Raw genomic sequence first — 22657 nt, 5'->3', positions numbered from 1 at the left:
CATTCGTTTAAACCTTTATTTTTTATAGTTTTTATACTGCCACAACACACACCACCACTGGAGAGCACTTCCACACAAGGGCACTTTCAGGGTGTGCAGCCCACAGGTAAGAAGCTCTTCAACCACCACAATCCTGATTCTGGGAAATGTCTTTAAATGCTAGTGTTTGGGATTGTCCTGAGCCAGCAAGGAAGAGTTCCAGCTTGGTTTTTTTCCCCATTTGGCAGGCCTGGGGTGGGTACCTTGTTCCAGAAGTGCTCAATGCCAGCTGGTAAGGCAAGAGGCCCTCAGAGCTAGAGCATGTATGCAATTAATTGAAAGGTGCCTGCTGAAATGAAATCCTGCAATGTAAATCAACAGTAAAAGACCACAACCAAATTAAGCACTTTAAATCTCCTTTTAAAAATATTCAGTGTTTAAATAAAATTTCAGAATTTTTGAGTGAGTGCTAAAGTATTGTAGGGCAGAGGTACAGTTGAATAACTTCAAGATGATGCAGAAGGAAAAAAAAAAAGCATAATTCTGAACTTGTGTATTATGTTACTGACCAAACACAGAAAACAGTCTTATTAATTTGATTTGTCGTGGTCAAGTGGTAGATACCAGTCAGATGGTGGGCTCTTCCTGAGCTTCCACACTGGAGCATATTTCTGTTTTTCCATAACTCGAGCTCTTTCACTCTTGCACAAAGCTTCCTGAAATACAGGAAAAAAAATATTTCAATAATAGTGTTGGATGTTCCAGTCATACAGAGCTGATTTCCTGCTGTGAACATCTGAGATAAAATTATCATGCTTAAGCAGAAGTGCTAAATGTTTTCTAAGTAAGCCAGAATACAAGTTTTTAACTAAATAATATTTATATTTTGCCTCTGGCTCCTAAGTTACAAAGGAAACTCTCGCCAGAAGCTGTCCTGGCCGGCGACAGGGAGGAGCTCGGCTGGAGCCTGCCCTGCAGGGCTGGTGGTGTCCCGTGTCCGGGGGGCTGGAGCCAGGGGCATTTCCAGACACCCCAGCAATGCCTTCTCCCTTTAACGTGGCGGATTTCTCTTTTAGAAAGGAAATGTCAGAGTAACAAAAACCCAGAGCTTTTACAGCTGAAAACTGAAAATTCTCCCCGGGTCCTTCACCGGATTTTAAGACAAGCCGACCCACCTCCGGCATTTCCAAACCCTCCCCAGCCGCCGCGGCTGCGGGGCTTCAGTGCCAGCAGCCCCGCCCTAGAGAGCCCCAGGAGGCCGGGACCAGGACCGGGAGCGGGGCCGGTACCAGGAGCGGGGCCGGTACCTGCGCGGCGGGGGCGCGGTCCCTCTCCCAGGCTCGGCAGGCCTCGTAGTCCTCCCGCCAGCGGCCGCACTCCGGCAGCTCCCCGTGCGCGTAGTAGTGGTGGAAGGCGTGGCGCAGCCCGCGGCAATGCTTCCACTCCCCCCAGTAATCCTCGCACGAGCGCGGCGGCTGCGGACGGACATGGCCGGGCTGAACCGAGTCCTGCCGCCCACCCGATCCCAATCCCAGCCCCAGCGCCCCCCGGCCCCGCTCCCGCTCACCCTCCAGGAGCCGCCCGTGCCCGCCATGCTCCCGCCGCCGCCAATGGCCAACGCGCTTACGGCGGCACCCGCAGCCGCGGCCAATAGCGAGGAGTGGCACAGAACGGCCCCGGCCCGGCAGCCAATGGCGAAGGGCGGCACAGAACGGCCCCGGCCCGGCAGCCAATGGCGAAGGGCGCACAGAACGGCCCCGGCCCAGCAGCCAATGGCGAGGAGCGGCACAGAACGGCCCCGGCCCGGCAGCCAATGGCGAAGGGCGCACAGAACGGCCCCGGCCCGGCAGCCAATGGCGAAGGGCGGCACAGAACGGCCCCGGGCCCGGCCCCCAATGGCTGCGCGGCTGCCGCACAGGACCCGGGGAGACGCTGGGGTCGCCCCGCAGCCCCCGGCCCTCGGTCGGTCCGAAAATCCCCCGGCCCTCGGTCGGTCCGAAATCACCACACGGGCACGCGGCTGGGAACGAGGAACTTTACTCGGGCTCGCAGGAGAGCGCAGGGTTGCACCCCGGTACGCTCGCCGGCAGACGAGAGGGCGCACAAGATATGCTCGCACCATTCCAAAGTGGCACCGGGCAGTGCAGATGGGTCCCTCCTCTCCCTACAGGTGCCAAGAGATTGCTACGCTACGTTATAGTATCTGAACTATTAAAAGGCATGTTATTAATTATAAATATAAAAAGCAGTTACAGGGGGTTTGCTTAGAATGATTAATAACCCAACACCTGAAGCTAAGCTCAAAGAGACTCCCTGCACTAAAATCCTAGACACCAAAGTCACCCTTCATTTGCACCACACCAAAAAGCTGATCTGAAATGGTGGCAAAACACATATAAAGGGAGGAAAATACCAAGCACAGAGCAACGTGAGATCATCATCACTCAGGAGATGAAGGGAAGGTGTAGTCTAAGAACCAGACCCTTAGGAAGGTAGGGCTTGTTTTGCTTCTCAGGTTTACCACAGATCTGCGTTCCCCTCTTTACAACACATACAAAAAGCTTCTTCCAAATTCCCAGAACTGACAGCTCCAGCTCTAAACATGAAACCAAAATACCTATGAAGTGCTCCTGTGTTGCAAAACGATCTCTCAACTGCAATCATTAAGATCCAAGATGCTGCAACTGTTATTTTATTTTCCCCCTAACTAGCTGAAGGTACCACAACTTAGGGCTTTCTTCCTTTCTTGCGCAGCGACTGCCCCTCTCCTGAAAAGGCAATAAAGCGGCTTCCAGACTCATCCTGGGAAAAAGAAAGAGAGGGGAAAAAAGGTTTTACCTCTTGGCTCACTGCTTGTGTGTGATGAAAGCTGAACAACTGTTAGCAAGAATACTCCATCAGAGCAGCCACTGACTGTAGACATTTCACATCCTTAATCTAGATAAAAATCACTTTCTTCCTGAAAATAAAATAGCAGCATTTTGGTGACCTTCAGCCAACTGGCTGAATAAACTGACACCAGGCCAATCTCTTTCCATCAGTAACAAGGACATCAGAGGCTGCTTCATGCAACTCAAACCATTCTAAACTACTGCCACTTTTTAATGGAAGCATGCTGCAAAATAACAAGGGGAAAGAGAGAGGGACCACAAATTTGGATCTTAGTTCTAATTCTGTGCAAAACTGGGGAGGATTCAACTTTATTTACCTCTTCCACTTTCTTGACCAGGGGACGTGAATTCCTAATGAATGTGATTCTACCAATCTTGAAGTCATAGTTGGGAATTCCTCTGGAAGAGAAGCATAAAAATATTATGTTTATATACTGTTGAATTGGACACAGAGAGACCTATTCTGTGTCTGTCAGTGTAATACCAACACTGACTGCACATTTTCATTTCTAAATGACTCCAGAGTTAAACCACTGAATTATTTTTTAAAGATTGCAGAAGTAAATACTCAAATACTGGAGTTTTTGTGGAAGCTTGGCCACAAGCATGTTTCCATTAGCCTGTGGATAAGAAAGGCTATTTTCTAAGGCAAGCTCATGACAAAATTAGTTTGTTTATATTGCAGGAGCAGGGAAAAAAACAGACTCTGCTCAAACACTCATCCTGCACTGGTTTACAAGTGAATGATACAGACATACCTTCGGATGTCTCCTGGTTTAATTGGTGAGGGACTGGGCTCCACACCTTTCTTCTTGCCATCCAATCTGTTCCCAGATCCAGAGAATGCCTGTGGATACACAACCAGTTTTAACTGAACTCGTGGCATTTGAAAGCACACTGCACAAAACATTATATCTGTAAAATCTTAGAGCAGTTTTTATTTAGTTTTTAAATTCAGCATGCTTCTTTTTGGTACATATAAGCTGATGAATTGTGGGTGTATGGGTCTGTTTCAGTCTCCCATCTGCCCTTTGCAGAGAGCAAGTCATGCTGCTCCTGGCTGTGATCACACAAAACAGTCACAGGCACTTGCCTGTTAAATAACAAGCATCTCCAAGAATAGGTACTAATATTTTGCAGTTGTTCAGCATAACTTTCCCCTCACCATTTTACAGCATTCAGAAACCAGCAGAACCAGGGCACTTACACGAAATCCTATATCACTCACATATCCACTGTGGTCTGTCTCCACATCCTGAGAGGGAAAAAACAAGTTCATTTTGTTTCTGTTCTGACATGCACATGACATGAAAACAGTTCCAAGTAAACAAAACTTCAGAACATTCACTTTCCCAAAACAACAGTTGGTAAATATCAGTCTCCTAAATAACACATGCAAAAGCTTTTGGTAAGTAAAATTTACCCCTAAGAACTAAAAAAAAAAAAATTATGTTGGCACTCACTGCTCCACCCTCAATCAATAGTGACTTCTAGGGAATGGATTCTGGAAGAACAAAAGTTTAACATACTGTGGTCTCTTCGTGTTGTGCACTTCTTTCTGGTTCTTTGTATCCCAAAGGAGCATCAAAATCCACCTATTTACACAAGAAGTATGAAAAAACCCATGATTAATATTTTTCTTTAAATCATAACCTTTATACTTCTATTCCTCAAAACTCCATGAACTATTATCACTACATTTGATCGAAAAATAACTAAGGTTTGGTTGTTAAACATTTAAACTCAGAACTAAAAAAAGACCAAGCCTCCTCCTAGGAATTAACCTTAGCATGTAATGGAAACAGAGCAGTAAAACAGCTCCACATTATCACTGAAATATGAGTCAAGACAAGGCTATTAAATAAAACTCAGATAAAATATGCCAAAGCTAAACATTAAATTCTGGGCTCTGCAGTCATCTGATGTACATGAAGTGCTAATCAGGATCACAGATGGGGTTACAAAGGCACATGAGCACTCCCAAGTGAGTCACCTTCCCTACCCCAGGGATTGCACCTTTCTTGCAGCATCAGCTGGGCTGGGTGTGCAGAGCTATCACTGCTCAGGTGCCTCTCCTCTTGGGAGGGCACAGTTAGGGCTGGCTTTCCCAATCAGCTTTAACTTACGTTCATATCACACTCTATGATGGACACAGCCTTATCCGGTTTGGTCTCCATTACCCGAAGCTCATAGATCTGAAACAGTCACAGATATTTGAAGATTGCATTATGTGTAAGAAAAGCACACCTAAACCTTTCCCTCCAGACCTGAAGGAAGTATTCTTTAGGTTGAGGACTCAGTACTGCAGGGTCTCTAGAGAATTTAGAAGCAAAAGTTTTTAATTTAGAAGCCAGAGAACCCATTACTGTACCTTACTGCACTCTTACTGTACTTTAATCTGCATTTTTGAAAACAAATTCTGAATTTAGGATAAATTCTTTCCTTTGACTTGTAAAATCTTCAACAGCACAAGCATTTATTTTCTTGTGAGTCCAAAGAAACTTAACAGCTCAGAAAAAGACTTAGCTGACTCCTTTTTCCCCCCAATAGAAAGCCAACTGTGAAATCTGCCATGTGGGATTACTTGTCCAAAACACTGCATAGCTCTGGGTTGATTGTTTTAGTACCAACATCCAACAACTGAACTTAGTGTACAGCCCTCAACCCTACACTGTACCTTCTCATTGTAGTTGATGGCAATCACATCCCCAGTAGTTAGACAAGCAAAGTTCCTCAATGCATTTTCCAGTCTTTGGAGTATGTTAAGATGAAATATTTGTTTTCAGTACAACATCAAAGCCTTAAAGTCACCATATTGTAGATCTCTAATCCTTAGTTTCTCAAACATGGTTTAAAAGTCATCAGTACTGCAGAAAGGATTTTAGGAAATGTTAGGATGTCTAAGTTCTTCAAAGGGACACTCAAAACTCATTGGATTTTAAGCCAACACTCCTCCTTCTTCAGACCACACTTTGTACCAACAGTTGAACCACATCTCTGTACATGAGCTCCCCATCCCTCTTGTTTGCAGGAAGAGCAGCAGTGGCCATGTACTACAGGAAGTGTATGAGCCACACATTAAAAGCTCGCTCTGTTTGATCATTCCAGTTTGGAAGAAATTTTTTCCCCTTATTCCATAATTGAATAGGAAGGATACACAGCTTTGGGATTGGTGATGTCAAGAAAATCTGGACTTTGTGGCTGGAATTTTGAGTAAGTAGCAACTTGCAGATTCACACTCTCCACTTGCACCAAGCCTCCTTCTTCCAGCAGCAAATTCTGCATCATCTGCAAGAATGGAAACAAACACACAAAGCCCTATCAATGTGTCTGATGTTTTCAAATCTCTCTCCTGTATATATCAGCTCTTGTGTATATTCAATTTCAGGAAGAACAGTCAGGTGCACATTAAAAGCAGTCTGCCTTGCTAAGTTAAACTTCTGCAGAAGGCAGCCTGAGCCAGAACTGAAGGGACCATTGTAGAACATGACCGGCAGAGACAGGCACTGTCAGGAAACATTCCACCTCCTTATTATTAAACTTGGCAACTTGCTAATCCTACTTTTCAGGTTCTGACACTCCAGCATGAGGCAGCTCACCCAGTGTGGAAGGTAACAGATGCCCTCATCAGCCACAAACTCCAGCACTCCACAGTGAGTCATTCTGTCTGAGTTCTTGTTGGTCAGCTTGAACAGCATGGGGTAAGTAATATTAAGGCGGCCTAGTGAGAAAGGAGAAAAAAGTTTTCTTTGTTAAAAGCCCCAAGCACATTTCTGAAGCTTTCAGAGATCAAACATCACCAAGAGAATGGGCCAGACCATAGGAGAGGATTCCCCTCACCCCATTATCCCAACTGCTCAAAACTAGAGAGAAAGCAGGTACACAGTTCCACTGCACTCAGAACTTTAAATGCTCAGGGACCCCAACACTTCAGATGTCTGTACTTGAAGGCAGACAAGCTCCATGAATTCTGACAGAAAAAATACCTTCAAAATACATTTTTTCAACTAGTTATTCTCACAGTGTCTATTTAAGACTTAAATAGATAACTAAAATACACATTTGTTCCTATTTCTAGTTGTTATTCCAGAATAAAGTATTCACTTACTCAGTTGATCCAAAGCTGATGGTGGCATAATTACTGCAGAAATTAATAAGAATGTAAAATTAGGAAAAGTACATCTATACAAGAGTACATAACACACAACTTTATTCTTTCTTTCTCTAAAGCCTCTTTCAAAAAAAGGGCAGATCCTAAATTATGAAAATTCACTTTTAGACAGTTCAGTAGAATCAGTCATGACAAATATCCTTGCTATGTGGAGATTATTATAATCGGGAAAAATAAAAGAGAAGACAAGGTTTTACAATGCTTTTACTAAAGAGAAATTTTCCCAAAGCTAATTTTATTTGTTAGGGCTCACGGGTGCTCTTCAATCCATACCAACTCAAAACAACATAGCATTAGCCTGACAGCCTGAAAACTAAGTTGGCCAATCTATTTCTTTATACAAATTAAATGTAGTGTAACACGGTGGGGAAGAGAAACTCCTTAATCATAACCTTCCATGGCTCACACTAGATACAAGATTGTAACAAGAAACTTTATAGACGAAGACTCTCTCATCCTAATTCTCATAGACCCCGACTCATTTGGTAAACACTTTTAATTACCGAGCAATACAAGGGAACATGACCCCTCCTCCTTCCTCAGAGCCCGACCCAGGCTGCTCAGCACTCTGTCACCGTGTTTTCAATGTTCCCGCTGTCTTGGCCAAAAGCTGCAATACTCGACACTATTTACAAACACTCTTCCAAGAGTTTATAAGTCAAAATAAAACATGCACATACTCTTCCCTCCTTTCTCCACATCTGACCTGTCATTAGGTCCGGCAAGCATGGATACCGAGAAGCAGCGGTACTGGGTTGAAAAACGGTTCTGGAACACCCGGGGGATGGGGTGGTCAAACATATTGAAAGAGAACTAGAGAGGAAAAAAAACAACACAGAGAAGAACGCACTCATCAGTATCTACAGCACACCGAGTGTCACCACAACCACTAAGGGCTCCTGAAGCGTCGCCGCCGTGACGCGGCCCCTCCCCGGCGGTCCCCCGGTCTCACCATGGCTGCGGCGGCAGCGGGCGCTCCCTCCGGGCGGCCGGGCCGGGCCGGGCCAGCGCCGCTGGATCGCCTCACGGGCTGGGCCGGGCCCCACCCATGGCCCCGCCCCTCCCAGCGTGCCGCGCGGCGCCGCCCTCCCGCCCGGCCATTGCGGATGAGGGCGGAAGCCCGGCCCTCGCGCCCTCCGAGGCGGCCATCGCCGGGAGCCCCTCCTGCTCTCTCGGCTTCTTTTCGGTCATCGGGTGCTGACGGGGCCCTGCCGCCCCTTCTCCGGGCTCCTTTTAATGGCAAAGCAAGCAAGTCGCCCTTAGCAAAGATGGCAAACTCAGCGAAAACACCCGGCAGGGTGCTTCCGGCCGAGGCCCTCTCAGGATTGGCCAGCAGCGCACATCGTCACCGCCTTCTCCGCATCCCATTGGCGAACCCCCGGAAAGGATTGGGCAGATCGCCCTGAAGAGGCGGGATGGGCGCGTTTCTATTGGCCAGCGCTCTGTGAGGCGCGGACCAATGAGAGGCTCTGGGCGCTGCTTTGGCGCCCAGTTTGAGCGGGCGCGGCCTGCGGCTGCCGCCCGTTCCCGCCGCGCGCGCCCATTCCCGCCATGTTCGTCTCCGACTGCCGCCGGGAGTTCTACGATGTGATCGTCACCCAGGTGCGGGCAGCGCGCCGTGACCGGCCGGGGCCGGCACCCCGAGCGGCCCCTCCATGGGCTTTCCCCGCTTTGGGCTGCCGCGCTTCCCGCCGCCTCACGGCGCAGGGTCGGTGTGGGGCGTCCCCGGTCTGCCCGTGGTGGCCGAGGCGAACCGGCTGAAGAGCTGCGGTGCTCTGGGGCGATGCTGGCCCCGCGCCAGGGGCTGCGGGGCGGAGGTCGGCGGCGGGGAGCACCGGTCGGGCGGCCGCGCTGAGGGAGGGGGTGGGCCGGCGGTCACCAGAGTGCTAAAAATCGCGTTCCCGGGTGGTAAAAATCCCGTTCCCGGGTGGTAAAAATCCTTTTCCCGGGTGTTTTCCCCTTCCCTACCCTTGGGAACCGGGACAAAGCAGCGTCAGTGCCGTGACGTCTTGCCAGGGTTTTCACTTATGGATCGCCTCCTTCCGCAAAAGTGTTTTTGTGCGTTCTGGATCTCATGTTTAACAATGACATCTCTGAATTATTTATTTTAATATCTTTCTAACCGTTTTGCTGTTATTTGCCCAGACGCTAAATGCTCTTTTCTGTCATCTTTATTGGTTTTCCTGCAATCTTGTAGCACATCTGTTTGCAACTTGTATTGTTAACCCAGGGTTTGCTTAACTCCTTTCACTGTGGTAAGGTGGTGAAGCTTTTGTTGGACAGTCTTTTGGCATTTCTGCCAATGAAATTACATTACGGACTGTGCAAATGAAAGCATTTATCTTAATATCTCCAGCTGTGAGCAAGATCTCAAAACACCCTTTCCCTGCTAAAACAACACTCTCACAAAACAAACAAAAGCTGAAGCAACCAACCTGTCCCTCCCCCCTCCAAAAAAATACCAGCCAACTTTGATTTAGGTGAAAGAATTTATTTCTTGAGTTTCCTTGCTCTTGCTTTTGCTACAGATTTTTTTTTTAGTTAAAATTGGAGATCTGTGCTGAAAACAAAAGCCCTTCTAAACACAATGAAAATAATTGTAGGGTTTGACTAGGTGTGAAACTTCAAAAGTATGTGAGGTTCAGAGGAGTTTGTGTAATTACATATCCCTAAAGGAGCTGACACATTTTGGATATGTGGAGTTGCTTGTTTTTAATATTGACAGATATCCAAACTGATTTGGTTGATTTTGGTTGTGGTGTCCGTCCAAAAGCAATCTTGTTTTATGCTTATGATGATGCCTGTCTGGATTTTTGGTGACTCAGTGTTCTATGCATTTCATGTACCAGCATGCTTTATTTGGCACCTATATTAATGCCATTATTTTGTTGTTTTTACAGCGTGTTCTTCTTCTTGTTGCTTCAGATGTCGATGCATTATGTGCTTGTAAAATACTCCAAGTAAGTCTGGGTTCATTGTCACTGCAGGCTGACAACATGAGAAAATATGCATGCCCTGGGATGCTGTACATGGGTGTGAACTGGGGAGAGGGGGAAGCTTTAATCTGCTTTTGTAGCCTTTGCTTCCATGAGTTATAGCACTGAAAACTGGTGATTCACAGTCTCAGAGCTCCTGTAGATTTGTCATTAGGGATGGGATGTCTTTATTTTAAGGGTTTGTGTGGAGCAGAGCCGTAGCCTGGTGTAGCATTGCAGAGAGGCCGTTTCCCCTCCCCTCTGCTCACAGCTGTTCCTTCCTTGCAGGCTTTGTTTCAGTGTGACCATGTGCAATACACACTCGTGCCAGTGGCTGGGTGGCAAGAGCTTGAAACTGCCTTTCTGGAGCATAAAGATCAGGTGAAAAATACGGGAAATTTTTGAGCTGCAGCTCATCTCTTGTAAAGATAAACTGCTTCCCTTCCCCAATTTGAAATGTCAACACCTAATCTCATTATTTTTAGTGGTTTCTTAAAGCTGTGGTTACATTTTAACACACCAGTAATAAACTTCTCAGGTTTTTAACATCACCTCCAACAAATGTGCAATAATGTTGATAGAGTCAAATGAAGTTTGCACAAATTATGAGATATCAAGGTGCTGGTATTAAATGTCCAACATCCCTGAATTATGTGCTTTGCCTTAAAAAAAAAATCTACCTCAGAGACATCAAATATCAGAAAGTAAACCCAAGTTTTGGTAATGATGAGTGCTCTGTAGGTTTTGTAAATGTATTTTCAGTTTTCCATGTTTCCTGGCAATTTAAGTAATGAGTTTCTTGGTTTTTTATCTGCTTTTGATTGCAGTTCAAATACTTTGTACTTATTAATTGTGGTGCCAATGTAGACCTCCTGGAAATCTTGCAGCCTGAAGAAGACACTTATTTTTTTGTATGTGACAGTCACAGACCGATCAATGTAGTGAACGTTTACAATGACACACAGGTAAAAGCTTTTCTTTCATAAAAACCTCCCCAGAGTGTGGTGGTGAGCAGTGTAGTGCTTTTCTGTGTTTGCAAAACTGCTTAGAACATTAGCTTGTAGGTCAGAAAGCAGCATTAATAAATAAATATTTGCAGGAGTAATGTACATGACCAGAAAAAATCCTTTTTCCAGTAGTGAAATCTAATGTCAGCAATGTGGTAGTGGTCAGTAGTAAGCACCCGTTAATCTTTTTGCTGTAAATCAAACTGCCATAAATCAGAGGATAAACATCCCTTCAGAATCTGACATGTATGATGTCTCAACATCTAGCAGCACCTAGAATTTAAAGTATTAAGCACAAATTATTTTATTTTAACAAGCATTAAAATGATAATGTTTTCAATAATGCTCTAACAAAGGAATGTGAATTTCTACTCTTATTTTCAATAAATCAGAATGGTATTTGTATTAAAAACCACTGTTTTTTTATGCTAGCAGTTAATACAGCCTAAATGAATTTTTAGTTTCTTTTCTAAGTAGGAGTGCATTTTAGATTCTTAGTCTAAAATACAGTTTTCTCCTTGCTAGATTAAGCTGTTGGTCAAGCAAGAGGATGATCTCGATGTTCCTGCTTACGATGACATCTTCAGAGATGAGGAGGAGGAAGAGGAAGAGGACTCAGAGAATGAAAGTGGTGGCTCAGAGCCCCTGGAGAAGCGCAGACGTTTTGAGGAGGTTTGTTCACTGCTGTGCTCTGAAAGGAAGAAAAAGAGCACTGCTATTACATATAATTTATGTCATAATTATATTTGAGTTTAAAAGTTGTGTTCCATTAGATCACCAATCCAAGTGCAAGATTTAAAAATAATCTATAACAACAGGTAGTTTCACATAAATAAAATATTTATTTACCTGAACTACACAGAAATATTTTCTCCAAATAAAAAAAAACCTGTTTGAATTTACTTATGCATAATTCTTTGTATAATCAATGAACTGGAGAGATCCATCTCCTGATGTGTGCTGTGGGCTTGGCAGTCTAGCAGTAGAAGTTGTTTAAATATTAACTCCTTTTACAAAAAAACTGTTTGAGAAGATATAAGCTCACAAATAGTTTAGCAATGCATTTTATCTGTGCTTGTAACAGTAAACTAACAAAAGTCTATTAAGTGTACACATGAAATTTAATTTGCCATGTTACTTGTAGCATATTTTCTATTCATATTACAAAAGCAAACAAAGGCATGAGACCGGCAACATTAAGGGACAACTAAATATGAAGACATCCTTAGATTTAATAAATATTTCATGTTATCTTTGTTATCTTCCCATTAGCATTGGACTTTTTTTTTCCTAGTAATTTGAAAAGGCACTACCTTAGCCAAAGAAGCTATCCAATTCAAAAGAAAATTACAAATACACAAAAGCTTTTCTCAGATCTGTTAAATATTTCACAAAGATCTTATGTGTGCTCCTTGGCAGTATTTTTGGTAACACTTTTCTCATTACATATTATTAGTGGCAATTTTTTTTTTTAAGAAGAAGAAATATTTTTAATGAAAATTTTAATTACATTTTTTAAATTAAAGCTTAATAATTGATGTATTTAGATGCTCATCTATTAGAATATTTTTTCTTGCTTTTTAACATCCTGGAAATTAATTTACAGGAGGTAATAGAGAGGACAATGAAAAGGAGACAAAGGAGAGAATGGGAAGCACGCAGGTGTGTAAATGGGTTTTTCTTATGTTGCTTCTTTTTCTTTTATTCTTTAATTAAAATTGTGTTAAGAATAGAAACACAAGATAACAAACTGTGATTTGCAAGATGCTTTGGTTATAATTTTGTTTAGAAAGTTGAAAGAGATATTTCATATATAAAGATAAATTGTTTAAATGGAGGAAATTGTAAATAATAATTTAAAATTTGAGTACCAGTAGGTGCATTGGCTCAGTTCTAACAGCTGTAATGTTCTTATCTTGTCTGTCTTGGGGTGAAATTTGTCCTTCTGTTTTCTACTTTTACAATCCCACTGTAGTCAATAGGAATGAGCAGAAACAAATCAGATAAAATGGGATTTGAGGAATGATAATGTAGTTATTTTTCATTTTGCTTTATGAGTACATTTCAGTGTGGTTTCCACATTGTTATTAAAGTCTAATTGCCTTGCAGATAAACAATTTCTAGCCTAGGTTTAATATTTTTAATTGCTTAAATGAAATTTAAATATTAATCACCATTTCTGGCTTATTTTTTTTAATTTGCTGCAATGACCAGTTCCCCACTTATTCAAATCTGGGTTTTTTTCCCCATTTTAGACGAGAAATTCTTTTTGATTATGAACAATATGAATACCATGGAACCTCAGTAAGTATAAACTCTGTTTGCCATAAAACTTTAAGGTGACAGTGTAAATGTAATTGGGCAATGTTCAATGTTATAATTATCTATTACAATTATATAATTATCTAATAATACTATTCAATATAATAATGTTATTGCACCTTGCATTTCTGTATCTTATTGTTATATATATGATGCAGTTTATATATACAAGTAGTTTAACTTAGTTGAATGTTTTATGGCTTTTTTTCAATCTTTGCAAGGGTATCTATCTATTTACAAAATACTGTCACAAAGAGGCTTGAGCATGTAGGGAGGTTGTTGTCTTTCAGAGTGTCAGAATATCCCAAACACAGCACTTAGGGCATCAGACTGTTCTTTCTGTCATTTGGCCTCTCTGATTATTTATATTTAATTGTTTGCTTTATATATAATGCAGGTTTACCGAGCTCACTAGAATATTTTTCTTTCTTATTAGTATTTTGGGAAGAAGCTGGCAGATTGTCAGACTGCAGGGGGATTTCCAGGCTTTAGGAACGTGCTAGGACTTGGCAGATTGATCTGTTCTGTTTGTTTAGTGAACTGTGTCTTGTGTTCATTTGTCCTTTTGCTTCTCCCTCTTGCAGTCTGCAATGGTGATGTTTGATCTGGCATGGGTCATGTCTAAGGACTTGAATGACATGTTGTGGTAGGTTTCCATCATCATTTTCTGTACAGATTGGAAGCTTAAACCTGCCACAAAGGCAGGCAAGATTTCCCAAGATCATTTGATTTCATTATGAGATTCCAGTTTCTTTTGGGAGTGGATACTTGTCTTCAGCCAGAGGATGCATCTGTTTAAATTAATTAAAAGCAACAACAGATTTTGCATGAAAAAAGGGAGATTGGTACTGTATGTGTATGTCTGCAAAAGAGGGAATAGCAGTAGATAACTTTGTTATTAACTTCTCTGTACTGCTGGTAAATAATGGTTCTGATTTGTTCTGTTACATACTTAGAGGGTTAAATATAATATACTCTATTGGAATATTTGTTGGTTTAACCTTTTTTTTCTATTTCTTTTTTTCCTAAAAAATTTTAGGTGGGCTATTGTTGGCCTAACAGATCAATGGGTCCAAGATAAAATCACTCAGTAAGAAAGTTTTTTTTAATCTTTTTTATCCTTATTCTTTTTTATTTATTTGTCTATCATTTAAATGTTTTTTTGGGGAATAGCTTGCAGCAATTAGTAGAGATCAGGAAACGTAAGGGTTTTATTATAACAGATAAGTAATTAACAGTGATATTAAATATATTAATGCCTGAATGTGATCTGTTGCCTTCCAAAGATAGGAATGTGTTTATTTAAAAAATTATTTTCTGTTATTTAGAATTTTTAAGCTAACTTTGTTTTTCACCAAATTATAAATCAATCACTTCTGATCTAGGAGGAAATTATGTTTAATGGTAGTTTACCTGAGCATGAACTTGATACAGCTTTATTAAAGGAAGAAACTTGTGTGTTCTGTATCCTCAAGGTTCCTTTACAGTTTTAGATAACAAGTTTCAGATATTTTTTCCTCTTTTTTATTTTCTACTAGATATGATCAGAATTCTAATATTTTCATTCTGGTGTTGTATTTTTACTAATACATGGACATTTTAAAATAGATAAGTGTAATAGTACATTGCACTTACCTTGTAATATGCTACAAGATATTTCTGATTTCTTTGGTCAGTCTATTGTTTGGTTTTGTAGTATTATTTTGTTTTGTTTTGGGTTTTTTGTGGTGGGTGGTTTTTTTTTGTTTTGTTTTTCAATTTTAATTGCCTGGCTAAAAAGATGAATATTGAAAAAACATTATTTAAAGAGTTGGGAGGGTTTAAAAATGTATCTACAGTTTTCATGCTGCAGACTTTAGGAAGCATTTTTATTTTCTTGTAATCAAGAACAAACATTCCCAGGCAGAAGGTGAAGTGACAGATTGTTTGTGTGCAGGATGAAGTACGTGACTGACATTGGGGTCCTGCAGCGCCACGTCTCCCGCCACAACCACCGCAACGAGGACGAGGAGAACTCCCTGTCCATTGACTGCATGAGAATTGCATTTGAGTATGAGTATCCTTCAAGAAGCTCTGGGGTGAATCCCTCTGGAGTTTTTATCTAGGGGAAAAAATTGCCAGCACCATCTCTGCTGAGAATTGAAATAAATAAAGGGAAATGTTTTATAGTGGATGGATCCCTGTTTCAGCTGCTCATGGGGCTTCAGTTCAGCTTAACCTTTCAGAGCTGGTTACAAATCACCATTGTTACCTCACCTGAGCTCCTGACTGCATTTTATGCAATATGTAGGGGCAGCTGAATCCTGTCCTGCTTGTGGAGTTTGTAGGGTCAGAGGATATTTGTGTTTGCAATTGTTTGCCATAACTCCTGCTCAGCCTGCGCCTGGCACTGTACCAGCACTGGTCTCTCTATGAAAGTCTCTGTAACACCTGCTACACCTCTGCCAGCCTCAAGCTTTGGTCTGTGCAAGGGCAGAAGAGGCTCCAGGAGTTTTTGGCTGACATGGGGTGAGTTAAAAAAATTTGCATCATTTTTTTCAATGGCTTACAGGAAAATACTCAGAATATAGCTTGCAAGTACTCAAGCTGTCAGCTTTTAAATATGATTGTGGGGCTCTGAATAGGTGGCAGTGCCTCTGAGTTACACAACTTGTGTATTGGTTTACAAGGAACATTTGCTGTATGCTTTTATGGAATGGCAGCTCAGTAAATAACCTCTGCTTCTTTGTATTCACTTTTCCATGACTGAAAAAACAAATGCATGCAAATTTAGTCAGACTTAACCTTGTTAAATTATCTAATAATTTTTAAAGTCCTATGAGAAAAAGGCAAAATACTTGTTTCTTCTGGCATACCTGTCAATTAATTTTTTTCCTTCTGTTCTTAGTTTGCCCTTGAAGCAAGTGAAACAGAAGTTTAATTCCATGGACATGTCCTTGAAAGAAAATCTTCGGGAGATGATTGAAGAATCTGCAAACAAATTTGGGTAAATTGTTTTAAATATAAATGTTTTATCTGAAAATACTTTTCAATTAAGTTCAAATATTTTTGTATGATGATGCTCTAATATGTTGTTTTTAAAAATATGATTCTTAGATTGACAAAGTAACACTGGATTTGTTGCAAATGTTAGTATAAGGTTTTTCTTCATGTGCTTAAGATTAACAAACTGGGGAGACAGCTGGTCACTGTTGATAATGTTAATGAATTTTCTGGGTCTGTTTCATTTTGCAGAATGAAAGATTTGCGAGTTCAGACTTTCAGCATTCACTTTGGCTTTAAGAACAAGTTCTCAGCAAGTGACATAGTTTATGCAACAACTTCTCTCATGGAGAACATAGAGAAAGAGGGGCCTGAAACAACAAATTTCATTAAGGCTTTGGACAGTCTCTCCAGGTACTGAAAATATGCCTCTTCAGTATTTTGCAATTTTATTTAGGGAAATGTATTGGGATTATGGATCTGAAATATGAATTGTTGCTTCATAAGCTATTGAATTAAAAAATCAAAATATCCCTGTGAATAGTATTTTGATATAATTTTAATGTGAAAAACTTTATTGTACTAAGGAAGTGTCTATTCTTTTTGTTGCAGAGGTAACCTGGACAAGCTACACCAAGGACTGGACCTGGCCAAAAAGCAGCTACGTGCCATTCAGCAGACAGTGGCCAGCTGTATTTGCACCAACCTTGTCATTTCCCAGGGGCCATTTCTTTATTGCTCCCTCATGGAGGTCAGAATTGTGTATTTGGGCTCTCATTTGACTCTCCTTTTTGACTGTATTATCCTTGAATAACAGTTGCCCTAAGTGCTTGGCACAGCAAGAATTACTCTGTAAGAAAGAACCAATATCTCTGTACTGTGCAGTGCCCTGATGGGTCAATATTGACATTGCTCTGAACTCCCAAAGGCAGAATCACCCCTCATAAAGGGGAGAGGGCTTTGCTGCAAAGCTGGGTGAGCTCAACCTCCTGTATTGAAACGGTTCTTGGTGGTGTTCTTTGAGCCACACACAGCTTCTAGACTTGTTAGTAGATAATAAAAACTAAGTAAGAGCAAGAATCACCTTGGGCTGTCATTGAAATATTTTTTTTTCCCCAGGGCACACCAGATGTGAAACTGTTTTCCAAACCAGTGTCTCTATGTCTGCTTAGTAAATACTTACTGAAATCCTTCGTTTGCTCTGTAAGTAAATCAAAAGCATTTCACTCACAAACTTCTGGCTGGTGTAGTACTTACTGTTCTGTCAGATACTTGCAGTTGATTATTAAAAACATTAGAGGAAACTATTAATAATTTTCTGCTGATTGTATGATTTTAGCATATTTGTGAATGCTTCTCTAGGGAAGATACTTATCTGGAGACTTCATAGCATTGAGTTTTCATTACCAAGATAATAACAATCTGAACATTTGTGTAATTTTGTAAGTTTTGAGGGAGTACATCACTGAAATTTCTGTTAGTCCTTAAAGTGACTTTTACTGTAAGGAACAGTGAATTAAGATATCCTGTAAAGAAACCACCTTCTTTGAACTGCAGAATATCTGTATCCTTAGGTGGCTATTTGTAATGCTATTTCACATGGAGAGCTGATATTAAATTGCTTTCTGACCCCGTGTAACAAAGAGACTTTCTGACTTCCAGACAAAAAACAAGCGCTGCAAGCTGCTGCCCCTGGTCATGGCTGCACCCATGGATGTTGAACAGGGAACTGTGATCATGGTGGGGATTCCTCCAGAGACAGAAAGCTCAGACAAAAAGAAGTAAGCAAAGTGTTTACAAGTTCTAAACCTGTCTCTGAAGAAAATATATCTTTCCTGTACTATTTAACAATGATTATGTTGACTTGAATGGTCTCCTTCTTAGAAACACACCTTCTGTATACTGTGTGCATGGGGTACTTTGAGAGAGGATACAGATCTTCAAGCAGGATCTTGCAATCCTTGCAAGGTTTTTCTTTTCCTTCCCTCTTAAAAGAAGGAAATAGTTCACTATATGGCCCATGACTTCATTTCTAAAAGCCTCCAATATAAAAATTTTTGCAAGTGAGTGAGGTGCATGTTGAATACACAGCACCTGTAAAAACATCTGGAATCCATTTCCACCTCTCAGCCAGGAAAAAGTTCCTTGCTTCTACCTCAGTAAACATCCTTTCCCGTGACACTCATCCGTATTTCTGCTCCTGCCTCAGCTTTTTTGGAAGAGCCTTCGAGAAGGCTGCGGAGAGCACCAGCTCCCGGACGCTGCACAACCACTTCCAGATGTCCAGTGAGTAGCGGGGCCCGCAGGGGGCGGTGCCGGCACGGCCCGCGGGAGGCTCGGCCACTTTCAGAGCCTCTGCCTCCCGCTGCACAGAGCGCAGAGCGCTCAATCTGTGCACAAAGCGCAGGGCACCCAATCTGTGTGCAGGGCACTCGGCCCGGGCACAAAGCGCAGGGCACCCAATCTGTGCGCAGAGCACCCAGCCCGTGCACAAAGCGCAGGGCACCCAATCTGTGTGCAGGGCACTCGGCCCAGGCACAAAGCGCAGGGCACCCAATCTGTGCGCAGGGCACCCAGCCCGTTGCACAGAGCGCAGGGCCCCCAGCCCGTGCACAAAGCGCAGGGCACCCAGCCCGTGCACAGAGCGCAGGGCCCCCAGCCGGTGGACAGAGCACCCAGCCCGTGCACAAAGCACAGGGCACCCAGCCCGTGCACAAAGCACAGAGCACCCAGCCTGGCTTTCTCAGACAGTGTGTGTTCTGCATGCCCTGATGGTTTGCACATGTGCACTTCACAGTCCTTGATTTAGCAGTGTGGTGTTGATGGGACACTTGAGCAGTGAAATCAGCCTATCTTGCACATGCTTAAAAAAGAGACAGGCTTTTTAAACAGTATCTATCTATGCATGTTGAACATACTCAGAAATATTCTTAGATTTAAGTGCCTGCTCTGTTGTGGAGTGAGCACCTGTGGTGGTGTTCGCAGAGGTCCCGGGATGAGATGAGAATCTTGACTCCATGTTTCAGAAGGCTGATTTATTATTTTATGATATATATTATATTAAAAGAAAATTATATACTAAAACTATACTAAAAGAATAGAAGAAAGGATTTCATCAGAAGGCTGGCAAGGAATAGAAAGGAATGATAACAAAAGCTTGTGTCACTCAGAGAGTCCGAGCCAGCTGACTGTGATTGGCCATTAATTAAAAACAATCAACATGGACCAATCAGAGATTCACCTGTTGCATTCCACAGCAGCAGATAATTATTGTTTTTCTTGTCTTCTGAGGCTTCTCAGCTTCTCAGAAGAAAAATCCTGGCAAAGGGACTTTTCAGAAAATATCATGGCGACAAGGACCTGCAAATTAGTTTGCTAATATTTAAGCACAAGATAAACAATGTCCTTTGCATTTTGTTCAAATTTGCTTCTCCTTCTTAAAGATGGGTAAGAATATAAATGGGTTTACTCAGGCTTATTGTTCTTCAAGAGAAGATACCTGGTATATCTTCTGGTGATATCTGGTATATCTGTCAGTTATTTGCATCCTGTAATAAAATATTTCATATTTTAGTAATTGAATTGAAAACAGAAGATCGGAGCAAGTTTCTGGATGCACTCATTTCTCTCTTGTCTTAAAGGTAAGACACTGTAAGGATTACTTTGAAAATTATTATAAATCTAGTAATGTGCCACTATCTGTAGAATATTTTTTTAAAATATGGCAACTTTCAGTGAAAATATAAATTGAAGCTGAGAGTTTCTTACAAAGACAACTGTTTTCCTTTGGAGGAGGAGGCAGACAATGTGAAAGCAAAATTTTTTCATCCTGAAGAGATTTATTTAAGTTTCATCATCCCTGAGCTTCTCTGTCATTGTTCCTAACTTTTTGTGGCTTTTTAACTCATGGTGGAAAAGGAGTTTGTGTTGTGAGAGAAATATTGGTTAATTGTAGCTGATCCTCTGTTACTGACATTTAATTCTGATGGCTTCTTTGAGCTCAGGATGGAATTTTGGCCACAGCAGTGCCACTGGCTTTGATGTTAATGCAGAATTTGCATTTCTCTTTCCCAGTGTTAGGGTTGTAGCCTAGGTTGGTGTGTAGTTTCTACCTGGAACAGAGATGGGGATGTAAGAATTTGTTTGTAGTTGTCAAGTAGCTGCACACTGGTCCAAAGCAGCTTGTTAGACAGCAGAGGCATGCATGGCTCACAGGGTTTCTACATCCATTTGTTCCTTTCTTTACCCTCTGCCTACTGACTGTTTTGTCTTCTGCTCTTGTTATGCAGTGGTGCCTTTTGGCTCCTTGTGCTGGAAGCTGAGGATGAGACCCTCTGAAATGGTTTTGGATGTTCCAAAGTTCATGGTGCTGCAGTTTTGGTGTGTCTTAGGTACTGGTACAGGCCTGGACTGGTGTTTTTATGCCTTTTGGGAGGCCAAAGGGATTTTGATCTCAGCACAGAGATATTGAACACATCTTTTTCTAAGCATCCTACCCTGGTAATGGCAAAGGCTCTCACCTGGTGTTTGTACATTGGATTTCTATTTATCAAGCCTGCTTTTATTAGTAGATGTACTCTTGTGATGTTCAGTTGTTGACTGATAACAAAAAATAGGTTTTGAAATTCCATATTTATATTACTGTTCAATTCTACTTTTAAAATTGTCTTGAATGCTTTTTATTTTTTTAATCAAACTATTTGAAACTCTCCTTGAAGTTCTAGAATGCTGAAAATGTTTTTTAGTATTATCAGATTGAAGTCTTGTAGTTTAATTGAAAGACTTGTTTTGTGAGAGGAGTTTTTAGATTTCAGGGTTTTTAAAATCCAAATACTGAGTAACTGCCAAATACCAAATGAAAAATCCAGGGAATGCCAGCATCAATAAAGCCTTTTTAGTCATGCATTGTGATACTGTATTGTCACTTGTAGCTTGACTCTGGGAATAGTTTTCCTGAAAGGAGGCTGAAGTACTATGATAACTCTGTGTAGAGTGTAGCACTATAAATATTGACAGTAGCTTATCCTGTTCCATAGCAGATTTCATTTTACTTTGGCCATATGAAATGGCTCCTTGGCCTTACCCTGCTGTGTATATGTGTACATGTGGAATGCTCTTCTACTTGAAGTGTTTGTCTGAATTCACTGTGACTTCAATGTTTTCATGTATTGTAACAAATACATAGAGGTTATCTGTCATTACATCATTCTTTGTACATATTTTAATACAGATTAATTTAATATTAAATGTGATTTAAATGTAGCCAACAGCAACATAATTAAACTATCTATTTTTATTCAAAGAAGAAGTTTGTTTGGGTTTTTAAGAACTTTTTAATATGTTGTCACCTTATCTGAATAAAATCCCTGTGGCTGCCTTTTGGTTTTGAATGCTTACTAGGTAGTATTGGCAATAAATTATATTGCCCCTTAGCAGCTCATTTTGGGGTTTACACAGCATACAGAAATTCTGTCACTTTTCTGAACTACCTTGCTGGGCTTTAGGTCTCTGGAAATGGAAAGTTTCTGCTGTCTTTTGAACAAATAGAGCCAGGCCAATTAATATGTAAATGGTACAAGTCCCTGTGACAGTGGAGTGCACTTCTAAATATTTTCACTTGATCTGTCAGCTGCAAACTGCTGGGTGAATTAAATCAAATCAGATAAATGTAGGAAATTAATTTATTTATTACAAAATAATCTTTGCCATCTCTGCAGTATTTAATGACTAACTACTTCAGCCCTATCATATATTTAAGACTTCTTTTACTAGGTGACTTTCATGTTTTGAAAAAATGGACAAATTTTCAGGCACAATTACCCTTTAGCTTCAGCATGTTGTGTCATACTGGGAGGATGAGAAGTGGGAGCTAATTTTTATGCTGGGATGTGTTTTTGATTGTTTTACTGCCAGATTCTTCAACCAAATGTGTGTAGCATAAAACATAAACTTTCCTTGTCCCTCCTTTACTGGTTTTGTTGGTTGATTGGTTTTTATTGGTTTTTAAGGTTCAATTTTTCCCAGGATCTGCTGGAAATGCCCAGAATGCTTTTGTAAATTTTAGAATTGATCAGCTGTTGAACTGATTCCCAGGTCATCCACATGTTGCCATAAATCAGTCAGTCCACACTCAGTCAGGAGTGTGGAACCCTGTGTAAAAAGAAAGTTATTAAATCTACATGGACACCTGAAGGAGTCTCTGCCAATAGATAAAAATTTGACATGTTAGCATTTTACAATGTGGGCAATAGAATCCAAGGCTCCTTATGTGGTTTATTTTAGGCTACAGAATTTGTTGGTTAATATATTAATGCTACCTAGAGAATAATT

General features: G+C 41.4%; 3 protein-coding genes across 5 annotated transcripts; 1 reads left to right on the top strand and 2 right to left on the bottom strand.

The window, feature by feature from the left end:
- Nucleotides 1–2: 2 nt before the first annotated feature.
- Nucleotides 3–2101, bottom strand: CUNH22orf39 (chromosome unknown C22orf39 homolog). Its single transcript, XM_071445414.1, has 3 exons — nt 1547–2101; nt 1287–1454; nt 3–695 (listed from the first exon to the last, which is right to left on the bottom strand). The coding sequence occupies exons 1-3, from the start codon at nt 2099–2101 to the stop codon at nt 570–572; spliced, it is 849 nt and encodes a 282-aa protein (XP_071301515.1). The 3' UTR covers nt 3–569.
- Nucleotides 2001–8147, bottom strand: UFD1 (ubiquitin recognition factor in ER associated degradation 1). Of its 3 annotated transcripts, XM_071445411.1 has the most exons (12): nt 7994–8147; nt 7722–7854; nt 6979–7011; nt 6470–6591; nt 6028–6158; nt 5548–5620; nt 4997–5065; nt 4400–4465; nt 4078–4125; nt 3629–3717; nt 3188–3269; nt 2001–2781 (listed from the first exon to the last, which is right to left on the bottom strand). In XM_071445411.1, exons 1-12 carry the CDS (start codon nt 7994–7996, stop codon nt 2707–2709), a joined length of 924 nt encoding a protein of 307 aa, XP_071301512.1. In that variant the 5' UTR covers nt 7997–8147; the 3' UTR covers nt 2001–2706. The 3 variants fall into 3 exon arrangements, with proteins under 3 accessions (XP_071301512.1, XP_071301513.1, XP_071301514.1); XM_071445412.1 differs by lacking the exon at nt 7994–8147 and having other exon boundaries at nt 7748–7854; XM_071445413.1 differs by lacking the exons at nt 7722–7854; nt 7994–8147 and adding an exon at nt 7545–7651.
- A 10-nt stretch (nt 8148–8157) lies between these two features.
- CDC45 (cell division cycle 45) lies at nt 8158–21629 on the top strand. The gene is made up of 19 exons (XM_071445410.1): nt 8158–8643; nt 9942–10001; nt 10305–10397; nt 10844–10981; nt 11549–11695; nt 12630–12685; nt 13279–13327; nt 13930–13991; nt 14385–14435; nt 15282–15401; nt 15722–15853; nt 16233–16331; nt 16580–16741; nt 16940–17078; nt 17447–17530; nt 17990–18108; nt 18537–18613; nt 19902–19968; nt 20617–21629. Exons 1-18 carry the CDS (start codon nt 8593–8595, stop codon nt 19964–19966), a joined length of 1704 nt encoding a protein of 567 aa, XP_071301511.1. The 5' UTR covers nt 8158–8592; the 3' UTR covers nt 19967–19968; nt 20617–21629.
- Nucleotides 21630–22657: the final 1028 nt, after the last annotated feature.

This window comes from Agelaius tricolor, unplaced genomic scaffold (genome assembly GCF_023055355.1).
Source record: "Agelaius tricolor isolate 1412-34295 unplaced genomic scaffold, bAgeTri1.0.p SCAF_20, whole genome shotgun sequence".
NCBI lineage: Eukaryota > Metazoa > Chordata > Aves > Passeriformes > Icteridae > Agelaius > Agelaius tricolor.
Note: the sequence above shows the minus strand (reverse complement) of the source record. Positions and strands in the feature narration are given on the sequence as shown.